At 43.6% G+C, this 24,489-nt stretch overlaps 1 protein-coding gene across 14 annotated transcripts in view; it reads right to left on the bottom strand.

Annotated features, from left to right (window-relative positions):
- Ehbp1 (EH domain binding protein 1) overlaps nucleotides 1-24,489 on the bottom strand; it is a 257,309-nt gene that overhangs the window by 213,058 nt on the left and 19,762 nt on the right. For all 14 annotated transcript variants that reach the window (XM_051165325.1, XM_051165324.1, XM_051165329.1 and 11 more), the window contains exons 3-4: nucleotides 13,742-13,799; nucleotides 3,659-3,754 (exon numbers count right to left, since the gene is read on the bottom strand). In XM_051165325.1, coding sequence (XP_051021282.1) covers nucleotides 3,659-3,754; nucleotides 13,742-13,799 — 154 coding nt within the window. The remainder of the gene's footprint in view (nucleotides 1-3,658; nucleotides 3,755-13,741; nucleotides 13,800-24,489) is intronic.

Below are 24,489 nucleotides of genomic sequence, written 5' to 3'. Positions count from 1 at the left end.
CTTCTGATAATCTGAAATATGGTGGTTTTTTTTTTTTTTTTTTTAGCTAGTCATATCTATTTTCAATTTAATTGAATTTTCAAAAACAAGGAGGTAATCTAAGGAAACCAACTTCTGGCTAAATAACAGAGGTGAAACGCACTGACAGCTTTCTTAAAAAGTATTGCTCAGGGAAATGGTTCAACAGTTAAGATCACTGGTTGCTCTTCCAAGGGACCCAGGTTCAATTCCAAGCACCTGTGAGGCAGCTGACAACCATCTATAACTTAAGGTGCAGGGAATCCAAACCCTCTTCTGGCCTCCTCAGCACCAGGCATGGACACAGTGCAGACACATATGCAGACAAAACTCCGTATGTATAAAGCATTATTTAAAAAAAAAAAATGTAGGGAGTCTGGAGTGGCTCCTCAACAGGTATTAGTACTGACTGCTCCTCTTCCAAAGGACCGAGGTAACATTCTCAGCGCCCACATGGTACAGCAGACCACCTCTAACTCCAGTGCCAGGGAATCCACACTTCCACAGGCTGCATACACATGTGGTGCACAGAAGTACAGACAGAACACCAATACCAAATATAAACAAATCTTTACAAAATAAATAAACAATTTGAAAACCATTTCCCTGTGAGTTTACGCGTGTGAATGTGTCACTGACAACCAGGGATCCGAGCAGCCCTTTCTTTTTACAATTTCAAAATTAAGTCAACTGTGAAATGTATTAGACAAGCAGGAGGGAATGTTGCTTGAATATTTAAGTGCTGTTCAAAACCAAGATCCAACAATTATCATTGAAAAATGGGTCACTTTGGTTTTTATCTTTTTTTTTTTTTTTTTGTACTTCTATCCAAAGTCTGGGTCTTGTGGAAGATAAAGGTTCCGTTGAAAATACTTAAATGCTGGGTAAGGTTTCACGGCCCCCTCGCCCCAACAGTATAGCTGAGTAGAATACTTGATGCTGCAGACTAGGAAGGAGGGGTTGACTGGGGTGTCTCCACTGTCTTATCATGCCCACATCAGAACTCTAAAACCTCACCTACCTCCCAGTCTTCCAAACAACAGGTTTGGTTTTAATTTTTTGACATATACATTTATATTATTATACATATATAAAATAAACTACATTCAGCAAAAAGAACCACAAAACAATCAGGAATTATATTAATCCATTCATAGTGTTTTGGCTATTTGTATTTGGCAACCTTGAAGAAAACATATTCCCTATCTTGGTGCGTCTAAAAATCTGAATGGAAACAAGTTTTAATAGCTATTTCCAACTAGAATCATTCTGTCAGATCCCCAAAGAAACAGCTAAGAACTATGTCCCAGCTCCATTCTAACCCCTTGTTCTCTGTCACCAAAAATAAATATAAAACACTGTACAACCTTGTCTAGTCATTTGTTTTACCAATATGAGGCAACTAAATTAAGACATTTACTTGATGAGCTGCTTAAAAGTCTCTCTCAAGCATATCAGAGAGCCCATTACTGCTGAGCATGCATTTAGTACAGAGCGCTGGCTCTCAGCCTTCCTAACGCGGCTGCGGCCCTTAACTACAGTTCCTCATGTTGTGGTGACGCCTAGCCATAAAATCATCGCATTGCTACTTCAGCACTGTAATTCCTGTACTGTTATCAGTCCTATTGTAAACATCAGATATGAGGGATGGATACCTGATATGCATGCGACCCCCAAAGGGGTCACAACACACAGGCTGAGAACCGCTGGTACAGAGGGAAGAAGAGGGCTAACTCATGAGGTACCTGGGAGCATCACACCCCTCACTGGCCTTAGCTCCTTTATCAGTACAATGGAAATATTGACAGAACCCGGGGGAGCCCTGGGCCGCTTTGAGAATTAAACTCCAAAAGTATTGCTCTTAACTACCAAGCTTAGGTTATCATTTCCGGCAGGAGAATTGTGGGAAAGAATGGCTTCAGAGCAGCCTCTGAGGACAGCTGGCAGAAAGGCAATAGTGCAATTCTGACTGTCCTGGGAAAAAAGATAAACGAAAAAACAGCTACCATCTCATCTTTTATTTTTCCCTAAGCAAATCAAGGAGATGATGATGACAATGATGGTGTCACCGCCAATGATCTCTGTGTGTAATATATGTGGCAAGCACAATGAAGGGTGTAGGTGTGTGTGTGTGTCTCTGTGTGTTTCTGTGTGTGTCTGTGTGTGTATGTGTCTCTGTGTGTCTCTCTCTGTGTCTGTGTCTCTCTCTCTATATGTGTGTGTGTCTGTGTGTGTGTCTGTATGTGTGTGTGTCTGTGTGTGTGTGCATGTGTGTGTGTCTGTGTGTGTGTGTGTTCCTTCCTAAATACTGAAGCTCAGCGCTCAAGCACCCTAAGCAATTACTCCATCACCACCAGCCCAGTCACTCGCTCCTTTTCTGTGTCATAGTCACTCACTCCTCATAAACCCTTCCTTCCCTCCCCCACCTTCCTCGTGCCCCACCCCCATGCTTGAGGTGGGTCCCACTTAGCCCTAGGGTGGGCTAAATACAGAGCAGAAAATGACTCTGAACTCCTGAGAGCACTGGATTATAGGCAGGCCACACCATGCCAAGCCTTTTTGCTTTCTATTTTGAGGCAAAGTCTCAATAATTTACCCAGGTTGGCCTTGAACCCACCCTGTGGCTTAGGCAGGCCTTGAACTTGTGGTCCTTCTCTGCAGTGTCTGGAAGAGCCAAAACTATAGGCTATGCCACCCGGTCTGACAAGCACCTGCTTTCTGATTCCATGGCTTTCCAAAAGGCTAATAACACGTCCTACTTGCCCTGTTCTTGAGAGCAAGAAAGGTGGTTAGTAAGTTGGTGCCTAATTATCCTCTGTGTTGAATTTTTTATAATGTTTAAAGAAACTAGACAAAATTTTAAGAAAAAAAAAACACAAAAGACAAAAACAAATGGTATATGAATATCTGTATTTATCTGCACTTTAAAACAGTATGTTGCTTTTAAGTTGTAATTCTCATAAATATCAATGTTAATAAAATATTTTAATGAATGGGGCTTGGTGGCACATACCTTTACTCTCAGCACCTAGGAGGCAGAGTTCAGCAGATTTCTCTGGGTCTGAGGGCAGCAAAAGAATGTTCTAGGCCAGGCAGGGGTTCCCGTGAGACCCTATCTCAATATATATACTATGGTGTGTGTGTGTGTGTGTGTGTGTGTGTGTGTAATGTCATATATATATATAGTATACTATGTAGTGTGTGTGTGTGTGTGTGTGTGTGTGTGTGTGTGTCATGTCATATATATATATAGTATATGGGCGTGGATATTTTTTATTATGCTTGATCTTGACCTATCATTGTTATATTAACATCAACATTCACTGAATACTGATTTTTAAAGTAAATTGTTATCAAACAAAGCTAACAAAACGAGGAGCAGGATAAAGCATTTTATGAACCTGAGCTTTCCATGGGAAAAGTGCTTTAAAGTTTCCTGTGGGTAAGATACAGGAATAAGTAGGCCCACGGACCTTCGTAGCTCTTGAAGTACTGTATAAGCTGCTTGCAGCCTTGAAAACGATGCGATCAGGTAAGCAGATGAGACAGGAATGCACACCAGAATAGCAGTGAGATAATCTGTATGCACAAGCACACACGGCCGTGGCTTGGAAACTCAGATTATACAAAAAGAACTTACCTTAAAAAGTGTCACAGTGATCTCAATGTTTTCAGGGACAGGCCAGACCACGACACCACGGTATGGGTTTTTTATTCCAGGCTGCCAGCTGTGAGCCTACCAGAAGGAAAATGACAGCTTCAATTAAGAAGTACAAAAGGCACTAACCTTATTTAACTATCAGTTAAGATCTTTAGTCTCCCAGAAACAGAAATCAATAATCAAAATAAAAGCAAACATGGAAAAAAACCTTTTTAAACACTAAGCTTGGGCCAGAACAGCTCCAACAAATGATAGCTATCTATAAACAAACCTTCATATACCCACAACACACACAAGCAGGTGTGCTTCGAGAAATAACACAAAAATAAAATAGCATAAGTTCTTAAAAGCTGCTATGTCTGATTATGGAAGACTTTAACTAAGAGTAATATCTTAAAGATTATTTTTGTGACTGAGAAGTTTAAGGCAAATTCATTTCTTGAAGGAAAATCTTGGGTCTAGAGTTAAGAGCACAGGCTGCTCTTCTGGAGGACCTGGGTTCAGTTCCTAACAGCCACATGGTGGCTCACAACCATCTGTAACTCCACTTCCAGGGAAATCTTCTGACCTCCACGGGCACCAGGACTTAAGTGGCACAACATACATGCAGACTGGACACCCATACACATACATTTTTTTTTAATTAAGGAAAATCTAGCAGGATACAGTCATGTGTCAGTGGTGTCAGAAGCCCAGGAGGCTGAGGGTTCCAGAAAGAGGAGGAAGATGAGGGCAGACAGAGAGGACGAGACAAGAAGGATGAGAACGGGGGAGGGGGGGTGGAGGTGAGGGGAGAGTCAAACCATATACTTGGTATTTGAGTTCATTTACCATAAATGCAATGTTTCTTGCTTAGGGCAAGTGAAAGAGAACAGTAGCTCTTCCAGATTATATTTCTAAATCCTCTAATTGGGGAGGAAACTCTGATTACCGAAATCCCCTTGGAAACTTCACCACCCAAGTTTTAAAAAGCGTCATCATCAGTTCTCTCTTGTGCATTACTGAAGAAAGTCGAGCTGAAGGGAGATGTTGTGCCAGGACGGGGCTAGTAAATTTTCATCTTTCCATGCTGCAAAAGCATCCGTGGATGTGTCTGAAGAAGATAATACACACTAACAATGTGTCAGTCCACAAACTAAGAATGGACTGGACTGTGCTACACTCACTCACCAGTCCACTCAGCTGACACCACCTGCTACACACTGTCCCTGGGCTACAGTTAGAGAACATGATCTACCTGCCTTAGTGGAGCTTATGGCGTAAGTAGTAAGAAATGCACACGTTATGCAGATTACCTAAGTAGTACGTTGTGTGAAGCAGACATGTCATAGGGGAAAATAAAACAGAGAATAAGGACATAGGAGTCAGAAGAAAGTGCTTAAATCTTCAGGGCAGTCAAGGTGGTTTCGTGGAAGCAGTGACACTTGAGGGAAGGACAAAGGATGAAGAAATCAGATATACAAATACAGGAAAAAGCTTTCTGAGGGGCGGGAGCAACAACTGGCACTGAAGCACAGCCACGTTTCTAACAAGGTGGCATGACTGGAGCAGAGTGGCCAAGAAGAGGAGGAGCCAGCTAAGGGCCGAGCAGGCCTCTGGAAAGATGCACACTTCTCTGCATGAGCCACGAGGTCACCGGAAGGTCTTACGCAGAGGAATGATGATCTAGGCTGGGCATAAGTGGGCTCAGCCCGTGTATCAAACATGATCGAAGAAACAGCTCAGGACCACTGCAATAGCCAGAGGACAGCAGGGGGGAGGGGAGCGGGGGGGAGACCTGGCTGCGGGGGGAGGGGGCAGGAAATGGTACAGAGTGCTTATTTCACAGATAGCATGATCTGCTGCTACTTTACGTGTGAGTGAATGAAAGCAGCTAACGCTGATGATAAAGCTATTCTGCCCCTGAGGAACCAAGGAAGTTCCTGTTAGCACATAGAAGGCAAGGCCAAGCGCAGGAGCTCTGTTTTATACACATCAAATCCCAGTTGCCTATTAGATACAGAAGTACAGCTGTTCAGATAGGAAGCACAATCTCAGCATCTGTTATAACCGCGGGGTTATTAGCATACAGATGATACTCAAATCTCCAGGATGGGTGTGATGCTAGGACAGTGAGGACAGACATAGTCTGGGTTGGGATGTAGTTCAGTGACAGACAACTTTCCTGGTATGTACCAGGACTGAGCGTAGTCTGACCGAGACCTAAATGACAAAAATCAGCTAAGGTGTGTCGGCGAAGAAAAAGCAGAAGCCTGAGGTACCCTAGGCACAGAGTAAAGAAGTTCCCAATGCCCGTGACAGAAGAAGTAGGGTAAGACCTGGAAAGGACCAGCATATTCAACAAAGGAGAGCTGTTAACAACTTCACAAGCGGCTTCAATGCAGTAGTTCGGAGAAAAAGCCGACTGGACTGAGTTCAGAAAGAAAGAACCTGAAGATACTACGTATGAGATCACACTCAACTACTCGGAAGGGGAAACAAATTCTCCACAATTGAGGAAATAACATCTAAAGAGAATTTGCAAAGATGACACAAATACTCTTATGCAAGTGGAAAATAATCAGCTAAAAGGGAAGATGCAGATATTGAAAGGAGAAAAGTTGTCATCTGACCTCCACACACACTGTAGCACATGTGCCCACACATGTGCGCTCACACACAAACAAATAAATGAATGAATAATAAATGTAAAATATTCAGCCAGGCGTGGTGGTGCACTCCTTTAATCCCAGCACTCAGGGAGGCAGAGGCAGGCGGATCGCTGTGAGTTCAAGGCCAGCCTGGTCTACAAAGTGAGCCCAGGGAAGCCAGAGCTACACAGACCCTGTCTCGAAAAAAAAATAATAATAATAGCATTACATAATAACTGAATATTTACAATAACAAAGAGAATATTTGCAACTTCTCAGTGAAAAGAAAAAAAAAAAAAACAGATCACACTCAAGATGACCCCTGCCCAGTGCCACATGGTCCAGATGGGACATAAAACTCCCGTGACTACACCTGCGATGACCCCAGACACCCAGAAGCCCCAGGCACCACTAAGATGACTGAGTAAACGGTGGAGAAATAGAAGAGAAAGAGAAGCAGACGGATGTGTGCACAATGAAGAGAGGCGGAGCTAGACGAAGGTCGTGAGGAACAGCCTGGTGTGAACAGCAGGTGATGCCACCTAAGGCCACGCAAGGTCCTGACCTGTGCTGCCACCAAGGGCTGTGTCTGGGACCCTGGCCCTGAAGCAGCGGGGGTCTGTTACTACCAAAGTCCAAGCAGACATCCCTGGTCTGGGCTGTTGCCTGGGGCCACATTGATGTCTGAGGGTTGTGCAAAGCTGGCCCCATCTCTCAGCTGGGCATAGTGGGAGAGCTGGCCCTGAAGGTCTCAGAGCAGGAGACCCTGTCTCAGAGGCGCTGTCCTTCACCAGCTGCTGTACTTGGGAGAGGGGCCCACACCTCACTCAGGAAGCATAGTAGAGCTAGTTCTGGTTGCAGACAAGCTGGCTGAGAGTGTAAGAGTGGGAGAGCTGGCCCTGCCACTTGTCAGCTGTGTGGTGGTGTGGGCCAGAGAGAGATGCCCTCCTCCCCCTACCCTCTTGTCCCTTTCCACCTATGGAAGGTGGGAGAGCAGACTCTGAGGTCATGAGAGAGGGAGAGCTGTCCCTGCCTGTCACCAGCTGCAACACTCAGGAGAGCAGGCCCTGCACCTTGCAGCACAGTAGAGCAGGCCCTGGTGGCACGGGTGCAGGTGAGCCAGCCCTGAGGGCATGAGAGCAGGCTCTCCCCCACCTTGCCTAATGCAGCACTGGATGAGCTAGCCTTGGGTAGTGCTGGGGAGCTCACCCTGGTGGTGTGGGTGTAGGAGAGCTGGTGGGCTGACCAGCTCAGCTCTAACCCAAGTCTGGATCCAGGGCTTTGCGTTGGCCTACCCCAGCATCTACCCCATCAACTGCTGGAGCCCATGAAAGAGCTGGTCCTGCAGATCCAAAGCTCCAGGATCCCAGCAACTCAGGGCAGCAGCTGAACACCCGAGAGCAGTCCAGTGAGGGTCCAGGACTGAGAGTGGAGCAGAAGCCAGAGATCTCGAGCCAGATCAGTGACTCGCTGCAATGAATATTTGCAAGTGACAAAGTATGGACAGAGGGGTATACTGTGGGACACAGTGTAATGGACTACAGCTTCTACAACACAACTTTTTTTTTCTTTTGGAAGGTGCAAGGGTAAAGGGCAGGTATGAGGGGGTGGGGAGATTGTGGGACTGGGGTGCATGATGTGAAATTCACGAGGAATCAATAAAAAGTTAAAATTTTAAAAAAAACATCAAAAAAGGTCAGACATTAAGACAAACATAGATAAAGAGAAAATGGCTTCCTAGTCACCAGTGGGAGAATCCATCCCTGGTGAAACAGGTTTCATTAGCCCATGTTATGACCAACCATACCCTTGATCCACACAACAGGAAGACAACACCCTTCAATCCCCAAAGACTTAGATTTCTTGTGTATGATAGACATAAAAAGTGGAAAAATTAGAAAATGCGGGAACCTCCCAATAAACGGGCAGAGGGAGGAGACAGAAGTTTCAGGCTGTTTCCTCAGGTCCCTGCAGAGCATGACCTCCTGATCGGCTTTTCTCATCCCTCAGTTTTGGATCAGAGAATGGCAACTAACTGAACAAACACGATCACAAGCTGTTCAACAAACAGGAACTGTTTTAGCTGAAATCAGAAGCACGGTGATTCCCAGGGGGCTAGGTGATTCCCAGGGGGCTAGGACGCCACCACTTTCTCACTATTCCATCCAACCCCTCCTGCACCAGCAAAGGAAGGGTCAGAGTCAGAGCTGCTGACATCCTGAGAATGGCATTAGTGACCAGCACTGTCAGTTCATCTGCCTAAGAGGCCTCTACAGCACTACCTGCTTATCATACACTAGGTAAAACTAGGCCAGCACACTCTAAAGGAGAAGGCATCAAGGAGACGCACAGTGGCAAGCCAGGATGGTGGGGGTCGGGGATCATCTTACAAGCATAGACCCTGCATTTGTTCTCCGGAACTGGTTAAGACTGGCTGGTATGGCTGTGTACAGCTGTAATCCTAGGGCTGGGGAGGCAGAGACAGGCAAATCCCTGGGACTCACTGACCAGCTAGTGTCATCTACTTAGTGACCTCCAGGCCCTGCTCAAAAGAAGAGATTCCTAACAAGGACACAGGAAGATGTCCTCTGGCCTTTTCATGTATGCACATGCATATGTACACACACATGCATTTTTTTAAAAACTAGGTTAGGGAAGACAACTCAGTTGGTGAAGGGCTCACTGTAGATGTATAGTGACCTGAGTTACACAGCCAGCACCGACAACAACAGAACTTGGGTGTGGTGACATGTATCTATAACCTGACACACATTTATGTGTTCTAAGACCTTCCTAGCTCACAATTCAAGACTCTAAAGCTAGGGAAAGAAAAGTCTAATACAGGTCTAATAGTCTAATAACTTTGGTGATTAGATAGACAGATATAAAATTATGCAGAACCAAGGAAGGAAACTGTACATTTAGAGATGAGAGAGAGAGAGAGAGAGAGAGAGAGAGAGAGAGCAGCACATCGCTCATAAACATCTATGCTCTAAGAACCTTGGTCAGTTTCATGCAGGACAATAGGAAAGGATTACTCTAAAAGCAGTTACAGAAGGCACACATGTAGAAGCAGTCACCATTCTGGCATAGTTAGCAAACAAAGGCTTTACCCTCTAACTGATGACTATAATTACTTCATCGTTTGCCACCATCCTAGAACAGCGACGGGATTAGGACGCAGTACTCATCTCTGTACAGTTTCCCTTTCCTGCTTGTACGGCACATACATCAACTTCTTTGGGTATCTTTTGAAGGCAGGCCTGAGAAAACTACAAGCCTACTCGATTTAGGATGCTGCGATGGTAGTGCTGAGTATGAACTTGGCACAATCACCTAGGAATAGTCTCAAGGAACCGTCCAGATTAGGTAAGCCTGAGAGCGTGTGGTAGGGGATTTGTCTCAACTGTTGACTGACCCTGTGGGCAGCACATTCCCTAGGCTTGGTCCTGAACTGTGTGACAATGAAGAAAGGTAGGCAGCAAGCAAGCAGAACGAGTCCATTCATTTCCCTCTGTTCAACTCTGGATGTTACGTGACGAGCCGCATGCCTTGACTTCCCCTCAGTGATGGACTGTCACTTGAAATTGTAAACGAAAACAAACCTTTCAGAATATTCTGTGACTGTAACAGGAATGAAACCTGAACAAGTACTAACTCTTTAAAATGCATTGATTGTTTTCCACTTATTTCACGTCACAGCTACCTAAAAGGCTGGTACTTACTAGACAGGATCAAAATGTCTCACTGAGGGGCTAGGGACACGGCTCAGTGGGTAAAGTGCATGCCATGCAAGAGTGGAGACCTCCACAAGCCAGCACCTACTTAAATGCCCAATGGATGTGCACCTGCCTGATCCCAGAATTTGGGAGGAGAACCCTGGAGCAGGCCAACTGGCCATACCACTCAATCAACTCTGGGTTCGAATGAGAGACCCTGCTTCAAGGTGCCATACAATCCAGGAGAACGGCCTCTGTGAACTTGGGCCTCCATATGCACATGTTTACACATGCATTGTGCACACACAACTGCTCCCGAGTATTTTAAATTACACATATACAAACATGCCAACACACAGAGCAAAAACACTCACTAAAATTTCCAATTTATACTTCATTGATTTTTATAAATTACAAAAGGGCATATATGTTTCATATATGTGTATGTTTCATATGTCATCTACTAATCAATTTTACTGTTGCTAACATAACCTCCATATAGGGGGAGCTCCTGACATGGAAGGATAAACACTTCCTAGGCTCAGTCACAAAGCAAGGCTATGACAGGTGACAGTGACAGCAAAAGTCTGCTGAGGGTTTTAACGCTCTGGTTTCCCTCTGGAATCCTTATACCTCTCTGCGAGCTGCAATTTCTAGTTAGAAAGCAGGAGTTTCGACAATTAAAAATTAATATGCCACATTTGTTCTGGTTTATCACAATTGCCCAGCTGCTGCTGTCACACATACTGAAAAATTATTTATGTATATGTTTACAAATCAATTATAGCTTGACAAAGCCTATGTTATAAATGTCATTACTTGAGAAAGTAAGAAAGTGTCATATTGTGTTAATTGCCCTAACTAATTATTTTAATCAAATGAATTGGCAATGAGCTCTTTAAATAGTTAACTATAAAATATACATGTACCAACAGAAAATGAGCAATTAACTGGGAATTAAACCTTAAATTAAAAAGGCAAATGTGCCTTATTATTTTACTGCCTAATTTAACAGTCAGTATAACGACTTATCTGAGTGTCAGTTTTAAATTTCCTTATTTAGCTATTATGTGTAATTTATAAAACACATATATATATATATATGCGTTATAAGCTTAACACTGTCAGTTCTCATAACCTGCTATACATCTCCAATATTCCAAGAAAAAGATACAATTCTAAAGCACAGTAACATCTGAGGGGCAGGATTCCAGGACTGCCCCTGTACATGAAGCCCACGCCATTATATAAATACTGTAATGTTTGTATGTGACCTGTGTGTATGTGTGCACCAGCTCCCCTGTGTTTTAAATCATCTCTAGACATTTACATACCCACTACAATGTGGGGAGCTGTGTAACTACTTGATATTCCGTAGTGTTTAGGGAATAGTGAGGGAACATTTTATGCATGTTCAAGACTGGCACTTTTTTTTTTTTTTTTTTTTTTTTTTTGAGGCAGGTTTTAGTGACCAGACTGGCCTTGAACACCTGATCCTCCAGTCTCCATTTCCCAAGTACTGAGATCATAGACGACACCACCACACCTGGCTCAATCACAATTTCCCCCAAATATTTTCAATTCATGGTTGGATCCACATATGTAAAACTCCTAAATACAGAGAGCTGACTGTATAAAGGAGAGCCTTGAAGAACATTAAAACTAAGAAATAAATAGAATAAAAAGTAATTTCTTCTAGAATATACTGGTTTCTGAAAAAAAAAAATAACATGTAGCCTCAAGTTCGTATTTCATTACCTAGACCCTAACAATATCTGATATCATATCAGAATCTTCCTGTTATAAAACTTACTTCAATTGTAATATGCCACTAAATAACAAGGCATATTTAATATCAGCGGTGAGTATATTCTGAACAGACCCACAGCCTGAGGTATTGCACTGTATATATTTTATTTCACAGCTCTTATCAAATACTTGCCAGCTAATTGCCTAGAGGAGTAGCTGCTTTCCATGTGGACTCTGAAGCACAGCCTGGTCCTCTATTACACCTAATGGACGCCTTGTTCCCGTCAGTGCCACAAAGGCGAAGGCACAATGAGAAGAACTGCGTCCATTTTTAGAACCCCTTCTTGTATGTAGATAAATAAGACAATATCCAGTTATGCTCCCAAACTACAGACATCTGCCTTGGGGGAAACGCTGCTCACGATGGGCATCAGCTTCAGTTTCTACTGCTGTAGGAGGGCATGTGCATGTGTGTGTGTGTTATGAATGCACGCGTGTTCTAGCCAGTGTGTTGGGGCGATGCTGTGAGAGATGTGCGTGCACACACACAGAGAGGCTCGAGGCTGCTGTCAGCTGTCCTCCCTATCGCTCTCTACCTCTGGCAATCTCGTAGCTTCCCTGTCTGCCCTCCACCCAGAGTTGCAGTCTAGGGCCAAGAGAAACAGAAACACGTGCACAATGATGACTCCAGCAGTTAACACTGACAAAAGGAAAAGAAAAAAGTGACTAACCAACTTGCAGTATATTCACATAACGAAGTATTATTCAGCAATAAAACAATAAACTACAAAAGAAAACAAGAACATGAACACACCACAAACACATGATGTTGAGCAAAGGAAACCACACATAAAATAGTGTTGTATTATATAAAAACTAGATATAACACTTGTAAAGCTATGCGGCACTATATAAAAATATTGAGGCATTTTTATATGACATTCAAAAATAGGCAAATTTATTCTTTATTGACAGAAAATCAAAGTAGTGCTGACCTCTGAGGGTTGGGACCTGCCTGGAAAAGAAACAGAAGATTTATGCTGACAGCAATCTACATGTTTGATAGGAGTATTATTTATGTAAGTATGTGCATGTTTGTTATATACACATAAGCTGGGGTGGTTTGAATAAGAATGGCCCCCATAGGCTTATGTATTTGAATGAGTAGTCATCAGGAGCCTGGCCCTGTTGCAGTAGGTATGGCCTTGTTGAAGCCGTGCATCACTGGGGTGACGGGGGGATGGGCTTTGAGGTTGCAAAAGCTCAGCCGGGTGTCTCTCGGCTCCTTCTCCAGCACCATGTCCGCCAGCAAGCCCCCACGCTCCCCACCACGATGATGACAGACTAAAATTGAAACTGTAACCCAGCCCAATTAAAGGCTTTCTTTCGTAAGAGTTGTCATGGTGTCTTGACTACCTCGAGTTTGGAGATAGATATGGTTAATTATGAAAGCTTAAGTTTGAGAGTAATAAAAATAAAACTGGAGGTCAGATATGGTGGCACACACTTGTAATCCCAGCACTTGGGAGGCACAAAAGGGAAGATCACAAATTCTAAGCCAGCCTAGATACAAGGCTAGACCCTGTCTCAAACACAAACAAAACTACCTTGAAAAGGCACCTTTAATACTTTTTTAAAATTTTCAATTACCATCTAACAAATTTTTCTTAATAGAGGTCTCCCTGTATGGAAAAACCTAAGCTCCAATAAATATGCTTACAGTTGTATGCTTACAAAAATACAGTTATCGCCCAAACAGAATATTTAATAGCTACAAGACTATCAGTAAAAAGAGAAAAAAGTCAAAATCTTTGAAAAGGTCAACTCCTTCTCTCCTGCAGCCCAGCAATGAGTTCAGACAAGTCACCCTCCCTCAGGACGCTGAGCGCCTTCCTCCTCTTAGATCTGAACAAAGTAATCCTAGGCGCAGGTTTGCAAGTGCTAACTGGTCAGAGCAGACTAACCTTGGAAGATTTCCTTCGGCTTCTTCTTGTCCAGACCACCACCAGTTTATCTGGCTGCCTGTTAATTTAAAAAGAAAGAAATCAATTAAATATAAGCCATTTTAAGCCAAATTATTAAAGCTAAGTTTTAGTATCTTTAAAAGGACAAAAGAGGGCTGGGAGTGGTTTCATAGATGAAAAGCGTTCTATGCCAGCACCAGAGCCTGATGTCACACGCCTAGCACCCACACAGGAGCTGGAATAGGCAGTGTCCTGGAACCCCCGTGCTAAGGCAGAGACAGGAGGGTCGCAGCGGCTCTCAGCTGGCCAGCCTAGTCAAAATGACAACTGCAGGCTCAGTGAGATAAAGAAATCAGAAATTGACCTCTGGCTTCTACACATGAACATACAGGGGGTGAGCACATGTGCACAAGCATGCACACACCCACCACACATGCACGCAAAAGGACAAAAGTGTCCACTACTTTAGATTACACAAAGCAGCTCAGCTTCAGAGTTCTGTATCTAACTACAGTCGAGGCTAAATTCAGATTTGGTCTCACTGGAATAAGTAATATTCCCTCTGTAGACTTCTCTTGAAATGCATACCAAGTTCATTCACTGAGACAAAGCAAGTGAGGTTCAACACTTGGAACTGACTGTAACTTTAAAAAGAAGAGCAGAAATCTGTCCCCTCCAAAGTGCTGCCCTTCTCAGACATCATCCCTTTTAGTTTAGAGAAAGTAAGCATTAAAAAGGCACTTCCAGATTCTGTCTGTGAGTTACACTACTCTCCTATAGCTACCATCCAAACAATTCCTACAGCCTTCAAACATTTTCATAACCATCTAATTACTGCACAAAACAATGCTGTGCTGAAAAATATGCACAGTACAAAATATTACCTGTATCTTACAATAGAAAAAGAAAACTTGCCAAAGACAAATAACTGAGCAAAACTGACAGAACCCAACTGTAATTGAGACGTTGCCTGCTACTGGGAAGTCAAATACAATAATACATCTTTAGCTAATGAAGCTAAGTTTTCCTTCATGTTCCCGAAAACCAAGAAGAATATGATTATCAGTTACTTTACTTACATTTTCATTTTTAAAAAAAACTCAATTAAAATGCTTCCCACGCTAGACTTAGTGACACAAGCCTACAGTGCTAGATGCTCCCCAAGAATGAGACAAAAGAGTTTAAGTCCGGCCCTGAGCAGAGTCTCCAGCTCAAAAGAGAAAGGGGAAAAGCCTAGAGCATTTGCCTAGCATGTGTGTGAAGGCTCGGTAAACCCCCAGTACTGAAAAAGAAGGTTATCATCCTAAGCATCAAAGAATACACAGCGTAAGTAAAGATAAACCTGCAACTACATACATTATAACTAAACTGCAGAGGGGCAGAAATGTAGAAAATCATAAAAGAATAAAGCAGCTGCTCCATAGACTTTTAAGTCCCGCTAAGCCAGCAGCACCATTTAGGACCAGCAGGAAAGGACAACTGCTGCCCAGCCTGACCACCCGAGTTCTATCCAAATCCATACAGTAGAAGCAGAGAGCTGACTCCCAGAAATTATCCTCAGACCTCCACATATGATACAAGTACACACATACACAACATACATACGTACATACATATATACGTACATTCGTGTAATAAAGTATTTATACATACAGAGACGCTGCACTTACAGGGTAAAGAGGCAAGATGTTCACGCAAGAGAAATAAGGTAAATGCTAATGGGTGTTCTTTCTATGAGGCAAAACCTGAACGTAATACACAAAAAAAAAAAAAAAAATAGCACAAAGGTGCAATAATGAAAGCTGTTTGAATACAGACTTATTCAGATATATGTTTCTGATGTTAATAATAAGCAAAATGATGTAATTCAATTGTGAGCAGTGGCCAGGTAATAGAGATAACAATTTCTATAAAACAGCATTTATCTGAGGCTCTATACCAAAAGGACAATAACCCAAAATTAACAACAAAAGCAACATACCCTCCTCTCCCTCCTCTCCCTCCTCTCCCTCCTCTCCCTCCTCTCCCTCCTCCCCTCTCCTCTTCCCTCCACCTCCCCTGCTCTCTCTCCTCCTCTCCCCCCATCGGCCCTCCTGTCTCCCCTCCTCTGCCTGTCCTCTCTCAATCTCCCTGAGCTGTTGCAGTTTTCAGATGGCCTACCGAGACATTACATATATCTGACGCTGTGGCCTCTAGTCAAACAGGATAACAATCAGTCTCAACTGCTAACGTAGCCTGCATCGGACTCTGACTTGCCTTCTAGTGTAACTCTACATCTTCTCTCCAGCCAGGTCCTGAAAGCACACTCCTTTAAGTTCTTAGCATCGCTAGATGTCATAAGGGGGCATCCTACCTGATAAACTCTTATTTAGTAACCTTCTCTGTGAAATTTTGACCATTTCTTATTTCTTCTTAACACACACACACACACACACACACACACACACACACACACACACACACACACACACACCTTCAGACAATTAATGTCCCTACCATGTATGGAACACAGCATCGTTATTTCTATCTCCCCTACTAGGCCATGCAAACTGGTCACCTTTATCTGTTACTAGCAACTGATAAAAAATCTGGCGTAAGGTTAAGGCCTAGTGAATGTTCGCTACTGAAAAGAATGAACCTAAGTTGCATTCAAGAATATCCAACTGGGGGGCTGGAGAGATGGCTCAGAGGTTAAGAGCACCGACTGCTCTTCCAGAGGTCCTGAGTTCAATTCCCCGCAACCACATGGTGGCTCACAACCATCTCTAATGTGATCCGATGCCCTTTTCTGGCGTGCAGGTATTGAACACTCGTATACATAAGATAAAAATAAAAATAATAAATCTAAAAAAAAAAAAAAAAACTCAGGAAAAGAAAGGCTATCCAATTGCTAATTGGTAACTATCCCTGACGGGCTCTAAGTAAACCAGTAGCTACGTGATGCACCATCTCTGCAGCCTACGTGACCTTCACAAGGCCTGAGTGCTTATCAAATTAAAGCCTCCTGGAAAACGTCTTGAAAATACTGGTGCTTATCTTCCAGCCTTGGAGAATCAGATTTAATGGGTCTAGAGTGTAGAATTTTAATAATTCCACAGGGGATTCCAATAGTGTGGCGACGGCAGAGAAGCACTGGCTAGCACGGAGCATGGTAAACAACCGCCACTTCATGCTTCCACACGAGTGACTGTGACAACAAGGGGGTCGCTCTGGCCCAGGGCCCTGCACGCTGTTTGAATTTCATGTTCTCCTAACTGGGCTGAGATCCCTCCCACCCTCAACCTATTTTAATGCCTCAGGAAGGTGAGGATTTTTGACATGGAAGAAGAGCAGATCTGATCGCTAGCACCATGTGACATGCATACACTAAAAACATGTCTAAATAGAGATGAGTCCAGTTTTCCAGTACCGCGCAGAATGCTCAAAAAGTAAGCTATGCTCAGTAGGAGCAGTACCAATAACACCACAACTGCCGGCGGCAATTAATATTTTAAGCATTCATACTGTGCTAAAAACAACCATTAAATATTTACTAATGCACTTATAAAAGAGGCATGGCCATTGTTAGAGTTTTCTCCAGCTATCAGAGGGCCCGTTCTTACAGAACTATCAAAAGTCCAGAAAACCTGGTAGGGCTCAGGTTTCCGGGGGAATTCAACAACCACGCTTAGCCAGGTAGTAAGAGGGCAACCAGCCTTCTAGGAAAGATGCACAGGCGAGGGGCGACACCTTGCAGGTATTTAAGCAGCACACACATAGCATGTATGACGTCACGTATGCAGTCATGTATGCAGGTATTTAAGCATGGACCTTTTGAGGCACACACATAGCATGTATGCAGTCATGTATGCAGTCTGCTTCCTACAGAGTCTGTCTGAAGCTTTCACTGGAGACCTAAAGCCCTTTGGTGTGTTTACTGGAGCACATCAGCCCTTGAGGCCACACAGGCAGTCCTAAGCCGGCCTGAGCCACAGAGTGACACCTTGCTCAAAACATAAGACGCAGAAAATAGACACCGCCTTCTCCCTGACTCTCAGAGACCATAGGATGAACAGCCTGAACTTGAAGGTAGTAACCGCTGTGTCAGAGCGTGCTTCTGCCCCTGAGTTCTGGGGAGGAGACGGGGGAGTTTCAAGGAGAAATCCAGACAGTAGTAGGGAAAGGAAGAGCGGGCACAGAGTCCAGATCACCACAAAGCAGGTAGGTCTAACTTCTCAACCCTGCAGCCACACGTCTGCCCTCTCCTTCTCACTGCTGGGCGGGAAGGTAAGCTTAAAGAAAATCACTTCTAACTTGAAAGTTAAATTCCTATACTCTTTCTACGATCATGTGTGTAAACTTTAAAAAGTGTTTTTAAAATTCCAAAACTGTCACATGAAAATCAGTCACGTAACATTCTAAAACAGTGGTTCTCACCTTCCTGATGCTGCAACCCCTTTCATACAGTTCCTCGTGTTGTGGTGACCCCAACCATAAAATGATTTTCATTGCTACTTCATAACTGTAATTTTGCTATTATGAATTGTAATGTAAATATTTTTGGAGATAGAGGTTTGCCAAGGCGGTCACGACCCACAGGTTGAGAACCACTGTCCTAAAAGCTTCAGAAATATCCAACAAATGTTGTACTGGGTGCCTACCACATTCCTCATGCTGGGTGACAGAGCAGACGAGCTCCAACCGCCAGCAAGTTTGCAAACCAGTGTGAGGTAACTAAAGCCAACTACCCAGCACAGTACTGGGGAAACACAAAGAAAAGGGGTCTCCCACAGAAAGGAGTTTGTTCATAAATACCTCAGGATGCACATGCTGAAACAATAATGAGAATAGCCTGCCCAAGAGCAGAGATTATTTGATTCAGAAGTTGTAAAAAGTGTAATTAAAATGGAGCTTTCAACGTAAAGTCCAACAACAGATGAGTGACTGTTACAGTATGTGTGCTTAGAAAATTATACAGCGATTTAAAATATTTTCTAAGGTCATTCATAAGCATGTGACAATGCTTAAAATTTGTGTTAATACAGATTTAGCTTTTTTTCTATGCTACATAATAAAAGAGAGTCCACATCAAACACTAATAATCAATAGGAAATAAACTTTTCTATTTTTTGTATATAATGAGTGCACATTATTAGTCAAAGTACTGAGAACAGATGAATGTTCAATGCCCAGCCATAAATGAGACATCTTTAACACACACACGCACGCACGCACGCACGCACACACGCACGCACGCACACCATGCCCAGGCTCAGGGAGGAGTTCGGAAGAAAAGGTGAAAAGAATGTAAGAGCCGAAGGAAGCGGGGGAAGAGGTGTGAGACACTGAGCGCAGACAGCTGTGGCACTCGTGAACTCACAGCAACTGTGATCACCTGCACGAGGCTGGGCCAGTTAGCATCTGCCAAGGAACAGGAGAGCCATGGGCTCCACCACATGAGACAATTATCAGCTGTGGACAAACTAAAGCCCAAACTAAAATCCCATACTTGGGATTTAAAACAAAAACATATTTACATAACATGACTGACTGAGTTTACAAAGAACCCAGAACTTCCATTACAGACGCCTGGCATCCTCCCTGCTTCTGTAGCGGCCACTCTATTCCAGAGTTACTATCTACGAGGGCAAAAATGTAAGGAAACATTTGTTTTACTCTAGGAGACACACACTGACGAAGAACGCCCGGCACAGATGGTGCGCTGGGAGGCACTCTAGCCTGGGAGGCCGGAAACGCACACCAAGAGACCTTAGGTAAACTGCTCAGGTTCATGGAGGCTGTTACCTGACGTCATCAAATGGAAAGACTGTACCAAAACTGAAGCTAGTTCTAAAGACTGCAGTTCAGCAACTCATAGCATAAGACAGCACTAAACGGCTAATTGGTTGATGGTTCAAAAGAGAAATGAACAAAATGCAGGGCAGCGTAAACGATTGGTAGTCCACTAACAATAGCTAACGATATGAACATTACAGATACCATAAAAGTGGCAACAGTTCCTTGACGGCCACAGATTCACACTTCCTGTCTAACACAGTGCGAGCCCCGTGAGGAGTCATAGGAAGCCTCTGATACCCAGCCCTTCTCAACTCCATCACGCTGACAGTGAGGCGGCTCCAAAGTACCTGGCTTCACTTGTGAAGTACAGTGAACAGGAAATGTCGGAACTAGATCCTACTTGACTCTAGCATCCTTCAGCAGAGAGCAAGATCGTAAGACGAATGGTGTATAGGCCCCTCAATAATCACCCAGAATGCCAGATGACCTCAGATGACCTCTCTACTGAGCAGCTAAGAAACAGTACGTTTCCAGCCATAGAGATAGCGCCAGAGGACCCCAGTTCAATTCTCAGCACCGTGTCAGATGGCTCACACCTGTCTGTGACCTCATCTCCAGGGGGTCCAGAGGCTCTAGTCACCGAAGGCAGCCGCCCTCATGAGCAGACACATATATACACATAAACTAAAAATAAAACCCTTTTTAAAGTAAACCTTATTAGGCTAGGCTATTTGTATTTCTATTTCTGGGCATATATACTACAGTAACCCATCAACACCTCATAAAACTCCATAAAGCACATCCCCCCCTCTGCCCCCTCTCGCAATGTAATAGCTGTCATCTTGTCATCTTGTAGAAGCTCGCATTTCAAAGTACTGAGACCAAAATGTAACCTAATCTTTTTCACTGATATGAAATCAATGTTTCCAAGGATAAAAGAACTCCAATTTATATTTAAGCCTCTCGGCTATTTAAAAATAAGAAACCTAAGTCATGAAAATACAAAACAAGAAAAAAATATAGGAGACCTTTAGAACATGAAAGTGCACACTCCTCTTACAGAGACCAGGAACCACTTGGAATGATGACTAACAAACGTCACATGCATAAACACGAGTACACAGCTTATTGACCTGCAGAAAGGGCCCTCAGCCATGTCCGAATGGTCATGGCGGGGTGTTAACAACCCTGAAACAATGGGGACAGCTATCACAGAAATACCCTGACTTCACTCTTTCTCTAGTAATAGTTTTTACACCTGCCTCCACCTGTACTCTCATGCACACCTGACCTAGTTAATTACTCGCCCTTTATGCTTCCTTCACAAGTTATTTAGAGAGCTATAATAACCAAACAGGATAAAATGGGTACAAACAGAAAGCACATTATGTAAACAAGCATATAAGTATTTACTTCCATTCGGTACAAGTTAATGACAGTCCCAATACGAAAGGTATAAAAGATCTTTGACACAAATAAAAACAGTGTTAAAATTACATTTTGCATCATCTTGTTTTTAAAAGTATCTCAGAGTGGCTAAAAATACTGAACTGATGAAATACATGCTCTCTGGCTGACCTTTTATCTAGAACTCGCGTGCCAGTGTTTAGGACCGGGAGCACTCACACTGAGGAAGAGCAGCTTGGCATAAGTGAGCAGGGTGCTGTTTGTGACAGGCCATCATAGAGCACAGTGTTCGGCAATGTAAAGAGTCACAGTTTTTCTGATATAAAGAAGTAATCAGCACAATGAGTCCCTGCTGTGTGTGTGAAAGGCAGATCCCCAACAGTACTGATTGTGGTGTTGTTGTTGCTACTATAAGGAGCCACATGGAATATTTCCTTTAATTTAGCATTTTTCTTACTGTTCATTTCCTGGTCCTGTTGGGATGAACCTCACATGTCACACACATAAAAAAAAAAAAAAAAAAAAAATCAGTATTCTGAGTGTATATGCCTGATTCCCTGAAACAGATGCAAACAGAGAGTACATCAACCTAACCACGCCCTTCAAAATAATTGTACAACTTACTCTCCGTCTGCTCTGTGACTGATGCTTTAATCTGTCTGTCTTGATTCTGACTTTAAGGTTCTCAAGAGATTTCCTTGGGAGGAAAAGTATTCAAAAGGCATTTGTTGAGAAGGAAGCCGGAAAATTAAGATAAAAAACAGAGTCACGGGAAGACAGGCAACTCTGGGCTTAAATTCCAACTCATCTTCTGCTCACACCATCCAGGCCCCAGGAGGCTTCTGACTTGAGGAATAAGAGCCCCATGGGACCAGCGTAGAAATATGTTGATAACACATGAGAATACTAATATTTGTGCTGTTGGCATGTGAGACTTGTTCAAACAAGCACAAGAAATGGAGAGTAAGTAAAATGCTAAATTAAAGGAATCACTGTGGGCAGTACTATAAAACAATAAGGAAAATAATATTTTGGGGAGATCTGTATTTCATATATATACAGCAATGACTCGCTGCTGTGTTTCTTGACTGAGAAATACCTTCATGTTAGAAAAATGAGGTGGCCAGTGACTGAGGAGGAAGAACAAGCAAGGATGTTCACACGTGCGCACGCACACACCATAAACCCATATAGACATGTGTATACAAAAAAGAAAGACAAATCATTTCCACTATCAAACGATACTATGTGTAAGAGAGCAAGAGTGGGGGATAGAATGAGAGACGAGGGGAAAAAGAAAAAAGGATGAGAGAGAAAAAGAAGATAGTATGCTCTCCAAAAGGAAGACAAGCTACCAACTACTCCATGCTTTACACGGTCGGTCTCCTCTTCAATGTGACATGCCATAGGTCACCTAAGGAAAACCTAATGTAAATGGCAAAATGCTATTACAGAAAAAAAAAAAAGAAAAGGAAGAAAAAAGGAAGCGGGAACTTGATGAAGCTGAAAGGACATTACAGGCATGGAAAGCACACGAGGAGGAGCTGCGGGGATGACACTGCAGGTACGGTGCTGGCCACCCACGCACAGGACCTGAGTCACACAAGGCCAGGCACCATGGTACAGGTCTATAATCCCAACACCGAGACAGGAAGGTCCTGAGGACATGCTGGCCAGTCAACCTAGCCAATTGGAGAGCTCTATCTTCAGTGAGAGACCTTGCCTCAAAAAAGTAAGGTGGGGCGCAATACAGAAAGAGAGCCAACACTGACCTCTGACCTCCACCATGTCCACAGGGAGCATGCGGCTGCATTCGCATGCCCTGTGCCTCCCTTCTGAAGGGTGTGACTGCTCCTGCTTGTCTTGGCTGCACAGCGGCCTGCAGTACAGACTGTCCTCGTGTTTTGCCTGGGTTAACGTCTCAGAACTTGCCTTGACCTCAGGAGAAGAGCCTGGGGGCTTGGACTTTTGCATAATGCTGCTAACTGTTCTTCAGACTTTGAGGAAGGAATGAGTGTACTTCGGCTAGACACAGTACATAGTTATGTCACGTGAGCATGGAGTATGACTTCATTATTGTCTTTACTTGGAAACTTGGAGGTGACAGTGTTTGAGGAGCACGCTTAAGATGGCTACACTTGACCATCGAGTTGACTGGCCAGACAGACCCCCAGGAAACCTCTAAGCCATTCTCTGCATGTGTCTCTGAGGGTATGACGCGAGGAACGTGAGGGGTAAAGAGTAGCCCAAGTATGAGGACAGAGTCATCCCGTCGGCTAAGAGACAAGATCAAGCTAGAAGACAGAGCAGTCAGTAAAGTGTGTGCCATGCGAGCAAGAGAGCCCGATTCAGTTCACAGCCGAAACACAAAAAGCCAAGCAAGGCTGTGTGCACCTGTAATCCCAGCACTGGGGAGACAGGGCAGGCTGACGCCAGCTAGACAGTCTAGCGAACACACTGGTGCCAGGTGCACAGAGAGCCTCCCTCAAGAGACACGGTGGGGAAGCATCACACCCGACACATTTCTCTACTTTTGATGGCATTTCATGAGCATTTAAATTGGTTTTCTTTTTATCATCAATACACACTTAATGGCTTGTATATTCATACATTTTCTAAGCATATCCTCTGTGTGTGTGTGTGTGTATGTGTGTGTTCCTACTCAGTCCCTTTGTTTTACTTCATGTGCTTATGCCTAGCACAATAAATTTATGATAATGCTGATGCTACATCTCAAAAAAAAAAAAAACTTTACAAAGAAAAAAAGACGCCAACTGAATTATGGCCTCAACATGCATGCACACATTGTACACCTGCACACACTGTACACCTGCACACATTGTACACCTGCACACACTGTACACCTGCACACACTGTACACCTGCACACACTGTACACCTGCACACATTGTACACCTGCACACATTGTACACCTGCACACACTGTACACCTGCACACACTGTACACCTGCACACATTGTACACCTGCACACACTGTACACCTGCACACACTGTACACCTGCACACATTGTATACCTGCACACACTGTACACCTGCACACATTGTATACCTGCACACATTGTACACCTGCACACATTGTACACCTGCACACACTGTACACCTGCACACACTGTACACCTGCACACATTGTATACCTGCACACACTGTACACCTGCACACATTGTATACCTGTACACACTGTACACCTGCACACATTGTACACCTGCACACATTGTACACCTGCACACATTGTACATCTGCACACATACATGACTACACATACGCATACCCCAACGAATAGCATCATACTCAATAAATAAGATAATAAATAAGATAGGGATGAAGGCAAGGCTATGCCCTCCAGCTCCTACGTTTCCACACTGCAGGAAGTACTGTGGAATACAGGAGGACAACAGGCATCCTAAGGCCATGATGGAACAAATCACTAGAATACACCATTGGTGAGCTGGGTGGAGACTGAGCAGCTCTTTAACCCCTCAGCACCTGTAGTGCTAACAATGCTTATAACTGGATTCTTTTCTTCTAGCTTGAGTAATACATTAAC

The sequence above is a fragment of the Acomys russatus genome, chromosome 22 (assembly GCF_903995435.1).
Source record: "Acomys russatus chromosome 22, mAcoRus1.1, whole genome shotgun sequence".
NCBI classification, from domain to species: Eukaryota; Metazoa; Chordata; class Mammalia; order Rodentia; family Muridae; genus Acomys; species Acomys russatus.
This window is presented reverse-complemented; position numbering and strand designations above follow the sequence as displayed.